Here is a 16481-nt window from a genome sequence, read left to right on the forward strand (position 1 = left end):
TGTGTGTGTGTGTGTGTGTGTGTGTGTGGGGGATGGCAGAACAGAGAGAGAGAGAGAGAGAGAGAGAGAATGCTAGACAGTGCAACAGACAGATACAGAGGGAGAGGAGAAAACAAGCAGAGCCTCAGTTTCACTGCCAAACTTAAATCAGTTACTTATTCTTGTTCTTCACTGTTGGTGTTGCAATGTGAAATAATGACTGACCTTTGATAGTGTTTAAGCATTTGAACAGTGTGGGTTTTTGTAGAGGGGAGGAAAGCAGCACTGTGCATAACTAGCAGCGCAGAAGTACACAGCAGAGTCAACCGGTTTGAGTTTGACTAGATGAAGGAAAGCAACATTCCTCCCATCGCCTGTCACATTAAAGTTTTGTCCAGACATTTCCAATGCTGGATATGTAAAACTCACATATCCAATGAGTTTTAATGCTGGATCTCCTTTTAATTGTTGGTACCATAATATTGTGTCATAACTGGGAATTTTATGACTGCAGTTGAGCTGAACACCATTTCCAGGTTGTGTTAAAAGATCACGAGGAGCCTGATGAACTTGACTGTTGGACAATGCTGTGGACACAGGAAACAGGAAATGTATGCTTACTGTAAGGATACAGACAATTGTAAAATAATTAGCTGTACATACATAACTGATTACCTGTTACCCAAATGGTAAACACAGCCAGTTGGATGAGAAGTGCATTCATCATGTTGTTAACCCACAGCATCAGAGAGGAGAGACTGGTGTACCGGTGTAGAGAATGTAGAGGGGAGGAGGTGAGATCATTATGAAAAACAGGAGTTCAAAGGGGAGTCATCTAACACATAGTACAGGCTTACCTTGACAATCTGCAACATCCTTAAAACGGTTTAGCACATTTTAAACTGCAACAAAATGGATCTAGTGAATTATTACATGTTGTGCCATTATGCCAAGCTTATTATTTGAATTATGATCAAATATATTGAGTTCTGTATTGCAGTTTTCATCTTTTTATAATCTGTGGCTGGTAGACTGCATGATATTTAATATTTAGACAATACAGCATTAATTGCATGCAGTCACACTTCAATCTTGACAAATGGTTATATCAACATCCAACGAGTTTGTGTGCGTGTGTGCGTGTGTGCGTTGACTCACATAGACTTACAGAACAGAGCTGATTACAGCTAGACCTTCCATTAAGTACAGACACTTTGGACCAGATCCTCTAATTTGATCTTCTGCGTCTCTGATAACAATCTGGGAAGTAACGTGGCATATTTGAAACAAATCAATGCAGCAAACTCTCACATTACAGGCTGTTACATAAATAATGGACTCTTTACAGTAGATCCCACATTGTTGGAAAATGGCCAATTTGGAATTGGAATTTATACCTGTTAGCCAGAGAACTGACAGAGAAAAGAGATTAGCCTTGCTCATGTTGACTCAACCCCTCTAGAATGAGGTGACAGCCTGCCATCATGAGAGCACACCCCTAGTTATTAGAGGGAGCTGGTGCACCCATCTGGATGTTCACAGAACTGCAACAGTGTCATTTGGAGAACTGCCCATTGTTGCCCTTTGGGACAATGTTCTAGTTTCATTCAGAGACAGTTGAAGTGGTTTAACACAGGTGTCAGACACTCCTGGGGTTATTGTAAGGCAGCAAGGGGACCTGTAGCATTGTGCTTTACTGGCAGCGCAGTAATACACAGCACTGTCTTCAACTTGGATCGGTTTCAGAAAATGAAGAGTGCTTTCTTTTCTACCATCCCCAGTCACGTTGAAGAGTTTAGTATACGGCTTTTCAACAGTTACTGAGGTGCTGTACACAAATCCAATGAGATCAAGGGTAGAGCCTTGAACAGTTTGCTTGTACCACAAAATCAAGTTGAAGTTTGGAATTTGATGTTGGCAGTTCAATGACACATTCTCTCCTTGGGCTTTTAACAGCTCCCGAATATTCTGTTGAACTTCATTACTTTGTCCTGTTGAATGAAATGCATCACAAGTTCATAAAGGATACAAAAACAATCAACTTCAACATGTTGAAAAACAAGAACCCTTTTTAATGTATTTTTGTGAATGAAGTGTTATACCTTTAACCCAGAGTGGTATTAGAATCAGCTGGATGAAGAGGCCTCGGATCATGTTGGTACATGAGAGCTGTAGACACGAATGTCACTGATATCAAGGAGACTCGTCCAAATAGAGGAAGTGGTGCTGTTGAATCACCAGCAGAGTAAAACTGCTTCCTGCTCATCATTTACTTTCTTGTAGTGTGTGAGATGCTGGGTACAAGCAAAGCTTTCTGCCAAACTTAAATCAGTTATTTATTCTTGTTCTTCACTGTTGGTGGTACAATGTGAAATAATGACAGCCTTTGAACAGTGTGGGTTTTTGTAGAGGGGAGGGGGGAAAAGCAGCACTGTGCATAACTAGCAGCACAGAAGTACACAGCAGAGTCAACCGGTTTGAGTTTGAGGAAAGCATTATTCCTTCCATCGCCTGTCACGCTGAAGTTTTGTTCAGACATTTCCAATTTTGGGTTTGTTAAACGCACATATCCAATGAGTTTTAATGCTGGATCTCCTTTTAGTTGTTGGTACCACAATATTGTGTCATAACTGGGAATTTTATGACTGCAGTTCAGCTGAACATCATCTCCAGGTTGTGTTAAAAGATCACGAGGAGCCTGATGAACTTGACTGTTGGACAATGCTGTGGACACAGGAAACAGGGAATGTATGCTTACTGTAAGGATACAGACAATTGTAAAATAATCAGCTGTACATACATAACTGAGTACCTGTTACCCAAGTAGTGAACACAGCCAGTTGGATGAGAAGTCCATTCATCATGTTGTTAACCCACAGCATCAGAGAGGAGAGACTGGTGTACCGGTGTAGTGAGAATGTACAGGGGAGGAGGTGAGATCATTATGAAAAAGAGGAGTTCAAAGGGGAGTCATCCAACATATAGTGCAGGCTCACTTTGCCATCGTGCAACATCCTTAAAACCATTTAGCACTCTTTTAACCGCTACAAAATGAATCTAGTTCATTATTATATATTGTGCTAATATGCCAAGCTAATTATTTTAATTATAATAAAAATATATGGAGTTCTGTATTGCAGTCTTCAGCTTTTCATAATCTATGGCTTGTAAACTGCATGATATTTGATATTCAGTCAGTTTTAGACCAAAACTCCATAATGCTGCTTTAAACCAATACTGTATGTTGCTCACAGGTGTACTTGAACATGGTAATGTTGTATGGGAATGTGATGGTAAGGGAGAGGGCCTTCACCCACCCGGTCTCAATCTCAGGCCTCCAGAGCAATAACCCTTCACACTAACTGCAACACGAAAGAGTCAGGATTGTTGACATGGCAGCAATTAGCGAAGCCATCCCCAGTCGTCCATCTGGATTACTTGTCATTGCGTTCTGTGTCATCTTTGTTTTTGCCACCATCTACAGTGTCGGCAGACTAGCAGTATACATTCACCGAATCCTTTTTGTCTTCATTGGGTTTAGAGAAGTCTTGACCAGTTAAAGCACAGCATGTCAGAGGTGAGAAGGAAACATTTAGGAAAGTATAAGCGGAGTAAGTGACAGAAATAACACCTCCAATACAAATCTCTTTGCCTTTGACCCATTAACCTGGGCTATGATGCATCTTGCACTCACATTTAATATGGAATGCTGTGGCATTACTATGAACAGACCATGACATGAGTCATTAGGAGTGAATCAGCTTCAGAACAGCTCACAAAAATCTGGAAAACTGCTAAGAGAAGAATTTGAAAGCACAGTGCCCTCTTGTGAGATGTTTGTAAATAATTTGGCCATGCAGGGGCCTTAAGGATGCTTTTGCAGTCAAAAAAATGTTAACGTTTCAAGACTTACAATTACAAAGAAACTATGGAGACATGATAAATAAACATCGTTCCCCAGATATTCCCCAGTAATAAAAATATTACAAATTCCTCCAGGAAAGTCTCAACATACAGAGAAAACACATGATAACAATTGTCAACTATTTCCCTTGAAGCATCTGCCATTATTAGATGTAGAAGCATTTACACAAAAGGAGGTTACACAAGGAAGATTGAGTACAAATCAGAATTGGCTTACTCTGAACACGTAAAGTATGACCATGTCATGTAGGGAAATGTAATCACATCTGAATCAAATTGAGGTGAGAGTGCAACTACAGGTGCAGGTAGTTCGAGAAGAACAGAGAAGGGTTTTTGTTCAAACCACAGTTGAGTTGTAGCACTGTGCTCACTAGCTGCACAGTAATACGCCGCACTATCATTTGGGACAAGTTTGTTTATGGTTAAATTGCCATTACTGTTAGCTCTGCCATTCCCATCTAAGCTTATTTTGCCAGTGTTTTTGAATTCAGTTTCTAAGGTCTCAGAATCTCCCAAAAGGTATCCCAAGTACTTCAATCCACCATCCTGAGATTGTTTGTACCATATAATAGTATTGTACGATGAGTAAGAGTGTGAGCATGTCAGTCTCCCAGATTGCCCTTGGTTTTGAAACACATAAAGTGGGAATTGCTTGATGTCGTTTCCTAAACCAGAATCTGTTAAAAGAGAAAAATGATTAGTAAATGTCCATGGCTTGTAAAAACAACAACATACCCTCCACAGTCATATTATGAGAATTACCATAGAAATGGAGCAATAGGATAGCACTGAAGAGGAAGTCAAAAGCCGCCATGTTCTCAGTCAAAAGATAATCCTGTTCTCAGTTATGTGTTGAGTGGTACACCTGACAGCTTTAAAGGACCATGCCTGTGAATGTGCGCCCCCTTTTGATAAAATGCAGCAGAGCATCATTTGGAATGTCCAACTGTGAGGTATGAACAAAAAACATCTAATTATAGAACTTTAAACTCCAGGTTTGCTAAGGCTATAGAATTTTACTTGTTTGTATCTGGCTGATGAATTTGAATTTGAACAGTGAATTTACCGGTCGTTTCCACTAGCTGTCCAAGCTATTCATTATGTAGATTTGCACTTTGGGTTGGAAACCCAGGGAAAATATAACAATATAAGATATTGTCTTGCTTTGCTTTGCTGTGACATACTATGAGAGGTGCACTGAATGGGAAGTTGTGTTGACAGTAGATCTACACAAAATCCTACTGGTCAGATTTGGAGGAGTTTGGTTGACCACTGAACTTAAAACAAAACCTGTGAAAAGGTGAAGAACACAATGAACATTTATAAAAAAGTGCATGCAATTATGGCTGAAGAGAATTCATTATTTTGATATTTCCCCATTAACCAGAGCAGTGTGAGGGCAGTGAGCTAAGCTGCACACATGTTGATAATGGACTGAGGTGAAGTCAAAGCTCCAGCACTGCTATGAACAGCATGTGGCAGATATGAAAGAGAACCCGAGGGCCTTAACAGGAAAGAAAGAGACAAAGTGTCCCCTAGTGAGACTGCGTTTTTGATCCCATGTTGGTCTCAAAATATTGTATCACGGAACACATATATGTTGGCCATGTTAGGAAGGGAGCACACGTGTGACTCGATAAAATAAGGATATGGAGATTAATGTATGAATCAATTTTAAACTAATATTGTCAGCATAATGCTTAAGTCAATTGCCAACGAGTTGTAAATGTGTTCTTTTCCACCAACACCCACATCTGCTAACACCATGCAGCACGCATTCTATTAGTCTAACACACAAACCCCAGTGGGACACACTGACACTAGTCAAAACCAAACAATACTGGCTGCTGTGGTGCAGCTTGATCAGAAGATTCAAAGTGGTATTTGCAAAGAGGAGAGAGCGTCTGCAGCACTGTGCAGACTAGCAGCACAGTAATACACTGCTGTGTCGGTTGATGACAGGTTGTTGATGGTTATAGAACTGTTTTGATTCTCATTGGCATTGCCTTTCAGCTCAATTTTGTCTTTGTACTCAGTCTCAGGCCTATCCGCAGTTATCATGAGATATCCCAAAAATGTGAACTCTCCACCACTGCTTCTGCTGTACCACAGAATACAATTATAAGTTGATATGCTGTGGGAGCACTCGATTTGTGCAGATTCTCCATGATTTTTTAAGAGATTTGATGGAGCCTGTTTTACTTTGGAACACAGAGATGGACCTACACACAGAAGGGAAAGATAATGTTCAAAATATTGCTACAAAATTGCACAGTACAATTATTGCAATAGCACAATTCTGTCTGTGTTTAATAGACAGACGACATACACATAGAAACAGAAGAAATACCTGTTATACACAGTAGGTAGACAACACCTCTGATGAACATCTTGTTCCCTTGGCGATAGATGTTGAGTATTCTGACTACTGAGCAATTACTGTTAAGAGATTACAGCAATTTAAGCTCAGAGTAATATGAACTTGTATAGTCCAATTGCACCCCCTTTTGGCACTGGGCAAATAAGACTTGACAGAGAGAGCTCGCATTTTCACCACGTTTATGATTTTGTTTTTGTTTATTTGTTTATTGTATGAGATTACAACATATTATGAACTCTTTGCCAGCCCAGTAATTCTATTCAAAAGCTTGAAGCAGGTGATAGTGCCACAATGACTATGACTAACATCGGTGATTTAGTTTGTTGTCATGTGTAGTTATTTTTTACTCTAATCCCAATCAAAAGATCATTCTTTTTGATGGTATAGAATGAAGAACCATTTTCTTTTTTTCTTTTCTCACGGTTTTGTCTGCACTTTTGTAAATCTTCAGTTGATTTGGGCTAGTTAGGATAAGTCAAATGATAAGAAGGTGAGAGGGGAAATATGGTTATAAAAACACTCTCAATGAAGATATGGCACATTTATTGGTTTCAGACTAATGAATTTCAATTACATTAATTTACAATATAGTTATACATTGAAAATGTTAAGTCCTTTCACAAACCAATAAAGTCCTGATAAACAGAGCTCAAACCTCTTGGCTATTGTGGGGTGTGAAAAGACTTAACAAAACTTGACAGGGGATGTTGAGCTGAAGACCCTTTCCACAAAGAGCATTCATTGAACTGAAAGCTGTTATACTGGATAGTCCACTCATATGAATAATTCTCTATACTGCAGTGTAGGCAAAATGCCTCCTTCAAAGAGAGCGAGAATCAGTCAGGTAGGCCAGTTAGTGGCACGAGTGTGTATTTGGAACATGTAAACAGATTAGACATGTCATGTAGCCTTTTATCATAGATTTTATTCCTTAAGAGTATACATACTGATAAAATGTATACCTTACTGATACTGTAAATTGCTTTGGTTTAAAGTGTCTGCTAAATATGGATGGCAAATAGATTCATTTATTCAATCTGATTGTTATGTGGCAGGAATACCTCATACTCATGTCAAGGATGTGAGCGTTCAGTTCATCAGGGTTTGTCTTGTTGATCTGAAAAATCTGCTCAGGCATTCAGGCCAATATGTTTTGGCATTTACTCATTTATTGTCCAACTCAGGACATTTCATTTGCCAAAATGGCTGTTTTGAGCTGATCATACATTATTAGGGAAATGTAAAAATGAATGAATATTATGTCCAGCCCCCTACCCTATGCTTCCCTTTCAATTACCTGGAGGAGGGTTTTGATGAAAAATGTCTTCTTTTGTAGTGGTTTATTAAAGGTGCAAATAGAATGTGTAAGACTGGGGATGTGAGAGGTTGAAGGTTTTTTCAGCAGCCATTGAGAGCAACCAAGACAATGTAGATGAGCTGCACAGTAATGTACTGAGCTGTGAAGTTAAGTCAGATTGACCATTTTAACTTTATATTTATGTCTTTAAGGAAGTTGAATAGTATTTCTGTACCATTTTCGTACCACAGGATGCGATTGTAGCTCTTCAATGTGTGAAAAAAAGGAATTTCTGCTGTCGTGTTCAAGGCCCGAACATTGTCTGTTTGAGCAGACCAGTGAGCAGACCAGACCCTGTCAAGGAGAAAAACATGCAGTCTGACATCTTAATGTTCCATTAAACTTAAACTAAAGAACCTTGGACAGGTAACAGATCATTAACATATTTATATCTAATAATCAGCCTAAAATAAATGGATTTCAATACCAGTGATTTTACATCAACATTCCCTTGAACATGACCATTTTTATTTATTATTTCATGAATTTAATTTCTTATATTAGGCTACTGTTTGCTTATGGAGTAAATTCATTATTTGTCACTTCTGATATCAGTTGCAATTGAGCCAAAAGAAGACAATGACATTGCGGTTACAATTTCAACTGATAATGATTTATTCAAGTGTAAAACAGTTCAGAGAGACAGATAAAGGAATGACCTCTGTGACAATTCTTATTGCAGTGGAGCGGAAGGAACCTGCGACTGAAGACATTCTGTTGCCTGACCAGTAGGTTGTGTAGGCGGTGTGTAGTGTTGTCCATGTTAAACAACATCCTTCTCTCCACAACCAACTCTAGGTGCTCCAGAGCAGTGCCCAGCATAGACCCAGCCTTCTTCAACAGTTTGTTCACTTTTTTAGTGTTGCTCAACAACTGCAGTGGATCCAGAGAGGTGCTCCCCAGCACAGAGCCAGCCTTCTTTATCAGATTGCTCACTTTTTTAGAGTTGCTGGCTCTAATGCTGCTGCCCCAACAGATGACGGCAAAGAAAATTGCATAAACAACTGCAGTGGATCCAGAGAGGTGCTCACCTGAGGTCTGAGATGGGCTAACATCAGTCTCTCCAGGATTTTCATGATGTTAGGGCATGATGTTGAGGGCAGATGAAGAAGTCTTACTGGGGTGAGAAGGTTACTGAGAAAAGGCAGGATATCTTGTAAAAAAAACAAGTTCTCTCTCACAGAAAACAAACTGTCGGTGCTTTGTGGTGTTTGATGCAGGTGTATTGGGCTATGAATGAATTGACTGAGGCACGAATGAACTGATAAGACGCCACGAATGAACTGATAAGACGCCACATGTTTTTGTTCAGGGGAAAATATATTGGTATCACTGTGTGGACTGGCAGCACAAAAGTATACTGCCACATCATCTCTGGTAAGATTTAGCACTTCTAAAGTTCCACGTAGCTTATAAGCATCTCCTTTCAAATTGATTTTGTTTTCAAATGCAGACTCTGAAAATGCTGAATTGCCAGAAAGATACCCCAAGAGTGTGACTTTTCTGTCTGAAGTCTGTTTATACCAGAGGATCCGATCAAAGTTTGTGTTGCTGTAGGAACAGGATATGCTAGCATTTTCTCCTTGGCTCAAAATCCACTGAGGTGGGGTTTGATGAACACTGTTGTCCGCTTGAGAACCTGTAGATTCAGAAGGAAATTAAACAACAAAAATAAAGTGAAATGCTTAAAAGTTCCAAAATCTAGAATAAATAAGTCTGTCATAAATAAGTAAGAAGTGTTCTACAGGTTTTAGTCACATACAACGTGATAAAATAATACATATGCGATGGAATAAAACCCTAGTGTTGTGCACCTGTAACCCAGATCATTAGACTGGATAAAATGATTGGAAGTCGATCCATGTAGATTCTTAGCTGGACACATCAGTTCTGAGAGAAACTGCGATTCACATCTCCATTTAGCAGTGTCTAGTTTGCTCTATTGCTCCTTTTCTCCCAAAGTGATTATGGAAACACAATGCCCCCATATGGCCATACATGGAACTCAGTTCTGAAAGCCAGATTGCTCACTTGCATCTCTGATCTTGAGGAAAGAAACCCCTCTGTGTAATTGACTTTAATGGTGCTATACGAAAGAATTTTAAACAAAAAATAGCAACAGAATGTGTAGAAATAATGTACAAAATGGTGCTGTCACTCACGGCCATAAGCCCACGGTGTCAGGAATGGTTTTCTTAACCACTAAAATCCCATTTCAGAGGCTAAAGTAATAACAGTTAAATTGTTATTCAAATCAGACTCTGGATATGGAGTTGTGGCAAGGAGGTATCCAAAATATTTTAACAGCCCATCCTTTGTTTTTGAATGTTGAGAAAACATCTAGATCCACTAGTGCTCTGTATGATGTGAGGACGAGCTTGGTGGACTTGGCTGCTTGTTGAGGACCCTGTGACTGAATACACAATACCAATACAACACAAGATACGCTTATCTGCCAAAAAACACCTCCGTAATATATAGAATGAGGGCCTCATACATAACATTGCCATATATAAAAAAGGGATGACCCCTGCTAAACAGATTCTAAACAGATAATTTAAGGAACACTACATCATTTTGCAGAAAAGATACACACAAAAAACTACACACATTTGTTACTGCCAGAACGAATACATAATACTAAACACATGCCAAATGAGGGTAGTTCATATGGTGACACTGCCCCTGGCTGACAGAATGTAGAACTGCAGCATTACGGACAATGATGCACAAAGTGCACCTTTCTTCTTTGTATAAGAGAGCACAGGTATGTGACAGAATTAAGCTGTTTTATTGGAGGTAGTACTATTTTAGCCACTGTCCTTGAGGAACTTGCTGATGTAATGGAGAAAGTGCATCAACCATGATCATTTACTGAGCTTTTTACAAGTTAACACAAACACAAGGCTTCATATCAAGCTTAAAAACACAATATCAATCACAAAAAGTATGTTGTTGGGTACAATGTCAAAATAAAAGGGTACTGAAGACAATATCTACTCAACTTATTAAAAGCATAAGGCCTGTGGTAATTGTTTTGGGCCGATATGCAGGTGTGAAGTTGTCTGAGGTGTCAAGGTTTTGCCGGTAGATAAGAGGTGGGTTATTGTGCTGAGAGGGAGGTGATCAGAAACACTGTGTAAACGCTGCACAGAAGTACACTGCACTGTCATTCAGTAACAGATTAGAAATGGTTAATGAGTTCTTTTTATTAGTGTTGGGATCCCCATCCATTTTGTCTTTTCCACTGAACTCACGCTCTATAGGACCAGGTGATATCCCAACATTGTATCCCAATAAGGTCAGAGTGCCACCATGAGTCTGTTTGTACCACAGAATTATATTGTAGTTTGGAATGGTATGGAAGCACTCAAGCTCAAGAGACTCATTTGCGTTCTTGAATTTGTCTGAGGGAGTCTGATTGACATTGGTGGCAAGAGTGGATCCTGTGGACACAGCAAACACAATCATAAAAAAACATTCCAACATTAAGCTGAAAATACACTGCTGTAGACTGTAGGATTTACCTTTAAAATATAATGTTTACACTTAAGCCGTGTCTTTTGAAATGTTGTACATAGTCCAAAAATGTGAGCCTTTTTTCCTCAGTTAATGTTGTATACTGCTCACATTATTAATAATAATTGTAGTGTACCTGTCATCCACAGTGATAAGATAGTCAGGAGGATCATGCTGACGCCTGTTGTCAGACTGTTCAGCAGAACAGCATCTCCCTGATTGGAGTGGAAGTCAGTGTTCTAAAAGAGGAAGTGACAACAAAAAAGGCTTTGTCTAGATATACAGCATCCTCAATGAAGTTCCATCTGCCTTGGTGGAGATGTGCTGGCTTCTTCAACCTTGGGGGATGTTTTTTAAAAATAAAGGAATACACTTTAGGTGTGCTGACATGGGGTACTTTTGTGGGGTTTTGGACTCAAAAACTATGACTATCCTTTACATGACCATAGACCATCAAAATTAATCTGAGGATGTTGTACATCTACTTACCAACCAAAAAACCATCAGGAATATTTAGAGTTAATGATTTCCATAAAAGCACATCATTTAGTGTCCAAATTAGTAATTTGGTCACATACAGTATAATACAATGTAAAGTACTAAACCATAGTGTAATGCACCAGTAATCCAGATCATTAGACTGGATGAAATAATTGGAAGTTGATCCAAGTTGACTCTTAGCTGGACACAAGGTGATAATAGAGCTTCAGTTATTAATATCTATATTCAATTACAGCAGTATATTGTTTTTCCCTTTGTTTTTGTTTCTCCAAATGTGATTATGGAAACATACTTCCCCCATATGAGTATACATGGAATTGATTTCTGTTGTTCTGCTGTTCAGAATGCTCCCTCAAATTATTGAGGAAAGGTCATATGACCGCTCTGTGTAAAATAACTTATAAGAATAGACCTGAGGTCAGGTCCATTAAAGAATTATACAATGTTAGTTCAAGGGACTCCATCATCACTTTGCACAATCTGTGCATATTCAGACTTCAATTAATCACTATTTTTGGTTCTCAGGAAATGGTGTAATAACATAATTCAGCTGTTTAGGTGTTAAAACTGGCATGTGACCAATATGGTTTTTGTATGGGGGAACAGATCTCTGCACAGCTGTGCATATGCTGCACAAAAATACACAGCAGCATCCTTGGGTAGGAGCTTCTCCACCATCATTGATCCATTGGTATTTGAAAATCCAATTAGTTCGATTTTGTTCTTGAATTCAGACTCTGGATTTGGATCTTTTCCAAAGAGATATCCCAAATATGTCAACTGTCCATCCTTTGTTTGTTTATACCAAAGAATCCTGTTATAGTTTGGGATGTTGTGAGAACACTGGATCTTTGCAGATCCACCAGTGCTCTGCACGATGTCAGGAGGAACTTGGTTGACCTGACTGCTTGTTGAGGACCCTGTGACAAAAAACACAAATCCAACATTTCACATTTATTCATGAAGAACCCCCTTTTAACTTATAGAATGAAGCCTTCATCCATAACATTGTCAAAAACTTAAATATGTTTGACCTGTTATGACCACTCCCAAACAGATGAATTTGAGGAAAGCTTTCAACATTTTGCAGATGAGAGAAATTATCTGTTTAGGTTTAAGATAACCTGAAACACCTCATTCTCAGCGCTGCCAAATGAATAGTGCCAAACACATACTCTTATCCAGTAGTTCTGTTCATATGGACAGACTGCCACTGGCTGGCAGAATGTGGAACAGCGCATTCAGGAGAATGTACTCTATACCCTCATTCATTCCATGTGATGCAGCACAAGCTTGAAATGGAGGAGGAGGTGTTAAAGGGGGAGGAATAAATATGCAGCACATACATGAATGTCATCATTCAGTGTGTTTACATGATGGTATAATTCGAATCTTTGCTTAGTCGGACTTTGCTTTCTTTCGAGGGTAGGTGCTATTATCCCAATGTACATGGCAGTGAATAAATCGAATCATTGGCCGAAAGCATGTCATATCCGATACGATAGGTGGCGCTGTTTTTATTACAACTAGTGGTGATACAGCCCTTTCCGCTTGACCTCTTCACCACTACCAATAACAACAACAGTTGATTGAGCATGAATCGCGTCTGTTCATCGGTCCAGAAATGCGTGTTGCCTCTTGGGTTGTTTGTTTGTTTGTTTGTTTGTTTCTGCCAGGCCGATGTGTTTATAAGTTACATTATTCAAAGGTGAAAGATAAAAGGCGAGAGAAACGCATGCACATTCACACACACACACGCGCGCAAATAATGGGTTACAGCCAAAACGCATTGCCCTTCTGCCAGTTGCATCAAATTGTTTAAGTACTTCTTCGCTGTCGATTTCCAAATCTGTGTGAATATTCATAAGAGCAAGTCCAGTCAGTCTTTTGTCAGTCATCGTACTTCGTAAGATATGTCTTAAGACGCCCCATTGTACTGAATGACCGCTCAGCAGACGCTGTGGAAACGGGCAAATGTGCCGAACTTTCCAGGGCTTGATAAAGCTCACTGCATTTGGGCTGTAGCTCATTTAGCTGTTTCCAGCTCTATATCTGCATCGTCAATGCTGGGCATTAGTTGTCCGTACTCCGATTTTATAGTTTCCCCATCGTAATAAATATGCATTCATGATATTTTTCTATGACCGAGTTTGACAGGTATTGGTCAGGTAATAGTCGAGTGACAGCTGATTTCACAAGCATTAACTTTAAACCAGAATATTATAACGTGTCGGCATAGTCGCCCCGTAATGCCGTGCAGCGGGCGCATACTGTTATACTTTATGTTATGCATGACGTTCCCTAGGCTATATGTTCCTTACCGTTCTAATTACATGTCGTTGTTCTGTGTTGGGACAGAGCTTATACAGGTGGGTGACGGTAGCACAGTCTGTTCGTGGGCATAAAGCCCGTGCCATTGTGACAGTGTGTTGTGTTTAATAAAAAGCCATAACAAATATACCACGCTTCCGTGATTTGTTACAATATAATGGTCTTGCTTCTATAATGTATAAACACGTAGGTTACAGGGTGGGTGTGGCAGAGAGAGAGAGGGAGAGCGATGATGCACACGGATATATCAGATTTAGCGACCGGAGCAAAGTTATGTTGCTGTAACGTTGAACTCTTTGCAATCAATAAATACAGTACTTAATAGGCTAATTGATACAATATCTCCTCGTTTGAGTGTGGTTGTTTGAGTGCAATGGGAGTGTATGATCGATGTTGTCTATAAAGGTATTTAGGTAAAGGTATTTACGGGAAAATATCTCGATCCACCTGTCACGTCTCTGTCTTTAGAGGGCAGCGCCAGATAACTGAACACAACTAAAGTCAGGCGTGCCTCGCGGGCACAATACCAAATTTCATCATATTTGATAGAATGAAGGACATATTAGTTGTGAATAGTATCACCGAGTTTGATAGGTATTGGTCAGGGGAGACGGCCCAGTGTTCCGAAAGCCCGATATTCCGAAATCTCAATATTCCGAAAAATAGTCCCCCTGGCAAAATTTAGAAATATTTTAAGTGGCACAAAACACTCAAAGCATTTCGTTTGCACAGCAGAGCGGAGACGCTCACCGGGCTATCACGCATATAACTTTTCCTAGGCAATATTTGTTAACTTAGCCTACTCTGGTTTTGAATATGGGGTAGGCTACCACTCATGCGAAGGGAATCACCGGCAGAATGTCGCAGGACATTACGCAGATCTTGTCAAGCACTGACAAAGCATGCATGCGTTGGCAATCATACAAATATTTTTGTATCATCGCGATGCAAATGCATGTGTGTATAATAATATTCTGAATTCAAGTTAATGCTTGTGAAATAAAGGCATTTATATGTTTATGATTGTGTGATTCATTGGGATGTGCATGTGGGCAATAGTGGTTCACGTTGCTGTACTCACAATTTCGGAACAGCGGGCTGTCGGAAAAATGGGCTTTCGGAACATTGCCATGGAACCTTGGTCAGGTAATAGCCGAGTGACAGCTGATTTGACAGTACTGCTGTTGTTTTAAGCAAATAAAATGTGGAACGTCCTTATACGTGTTTAAGGAGGGGTTGTAAAGGTGCTCATATCTTCGGTCCTCTTCTGTTATGTTTGTTCATAATCAACAAGAATAAGCTTGTGAGACAGTCTGCAGGATATTCATAAAAAACCGTGTCATTAGTATGAACATTTGAGACAACTTATCCCTCTTTCGTCTTCCGGGTCACGACCTGGCAGGGAGAGAGGGAGCATGCGCAAAGACGCAAAGTCCAGTTCCTTATCCAATTCACCGTTACATGCCGCAATAGTCGAACTATCAACTGGATCGGATCGAGTTATCCAGGGGTGTTAGTCCGACTATGTGCGGTCCGACTACGATCCGACTAAGGTGCTTACATGAAACGGATAATGCGATTTCAGTCCGACTAAGGCAGTTATTCGAATCCATGTAACCACGGTCAGTCTTACCCTGTATAAGTCTTTAAGGAAGGCAGACTGCCTCAATCTATATGTATCTTTAAAAGTACAACACATCTCCCTCAAGACAGCTTGTGCAGATGACTAATTGTAATTGAGAACTTTTGAAGAAGTCTGATTGACAGCCAATCGGAACCAAAATGGAGCAGAAATATAAAATTGTGATGGTGATGCAAACTGGTAATAATGTAAAATAGATGAGATGCTCAATGACCATGTTTATGTAAATGAGAGGAAGAGATGACTGCCACTGATATTAATGAAGTGGTACATATGTCTTGCATTTTGAATGTCGGATTGCTTTGTGTAATGCTTTGAATTTTTTTAATCTTTTTTTATTATTATTTAATCTATATCTTTTTAAATTACTGTATGAGCCGACACATGAATGCTAGGCCATTTAGGGCGCTGAGGGTTGTTGCAACAGTAAAAAAAGACTATTTACAGTACATAACCAAGTTAAAGTATGTAAGAAGTATAAAACAAATGTACCCTTTGGACAAAAAGAGACTGTGTCATCATACCCAGACTCCAATTTGGGTCTTGTCACAGCAACACATAAAGATCATGACCAATGCACTCCTTTGGAACTGGTACATATGTCTTGCATTTTGTAGTGCAGTGCCTTAAGATGGAACATTAGTTTTCAATGTCTGATTGCTGTGTATAATGTTTTGCAAAAAAAGTATTACCCTTTTTTATTTGTATCTTATTTATATATATTTTGTATTATTTATCTCATAGTTTTGCAGATTTTGTGCAGGGTTTTGCTCGTCGAGTGAAAGGTTTCTGAAATCAAGTGACATTTAAACACAAGTACTGGGGGCACTGATGACAAGTACACAGGT

The 16481-nt window shown here is 39.4% G+C and overlaps 1 gene segment (V, D, J or C); it reads right to left on the bottom strand.

The window, feature by feature from the left end:
- Nucleotides 1-1369: 1369 nt before the first annotated feature.
- LOC116223602 lies at nt 1370-2226 on the bottom strand. The segment is given in 2 exon segments: nt 1370-1970; nt 2082-2226. Coding segments are annotated over 2 exon segments (507 nt in total).
- Nucleotides 2227-16481: the final 14255 nt, after the last annotated feature.

Source organism: Clupea harengus, chromosome 14, assembly GCF_900700415.2.
Source record: "Clupea harengus chromosome 14, Ch_v2.0.2, whole genome shotgun sequence".
NCBI lineage: Eukaryota > Metazoa > Chordata > Actinopteri > Clupeiformes > Clupeidae > Clupea > Clupea harengus.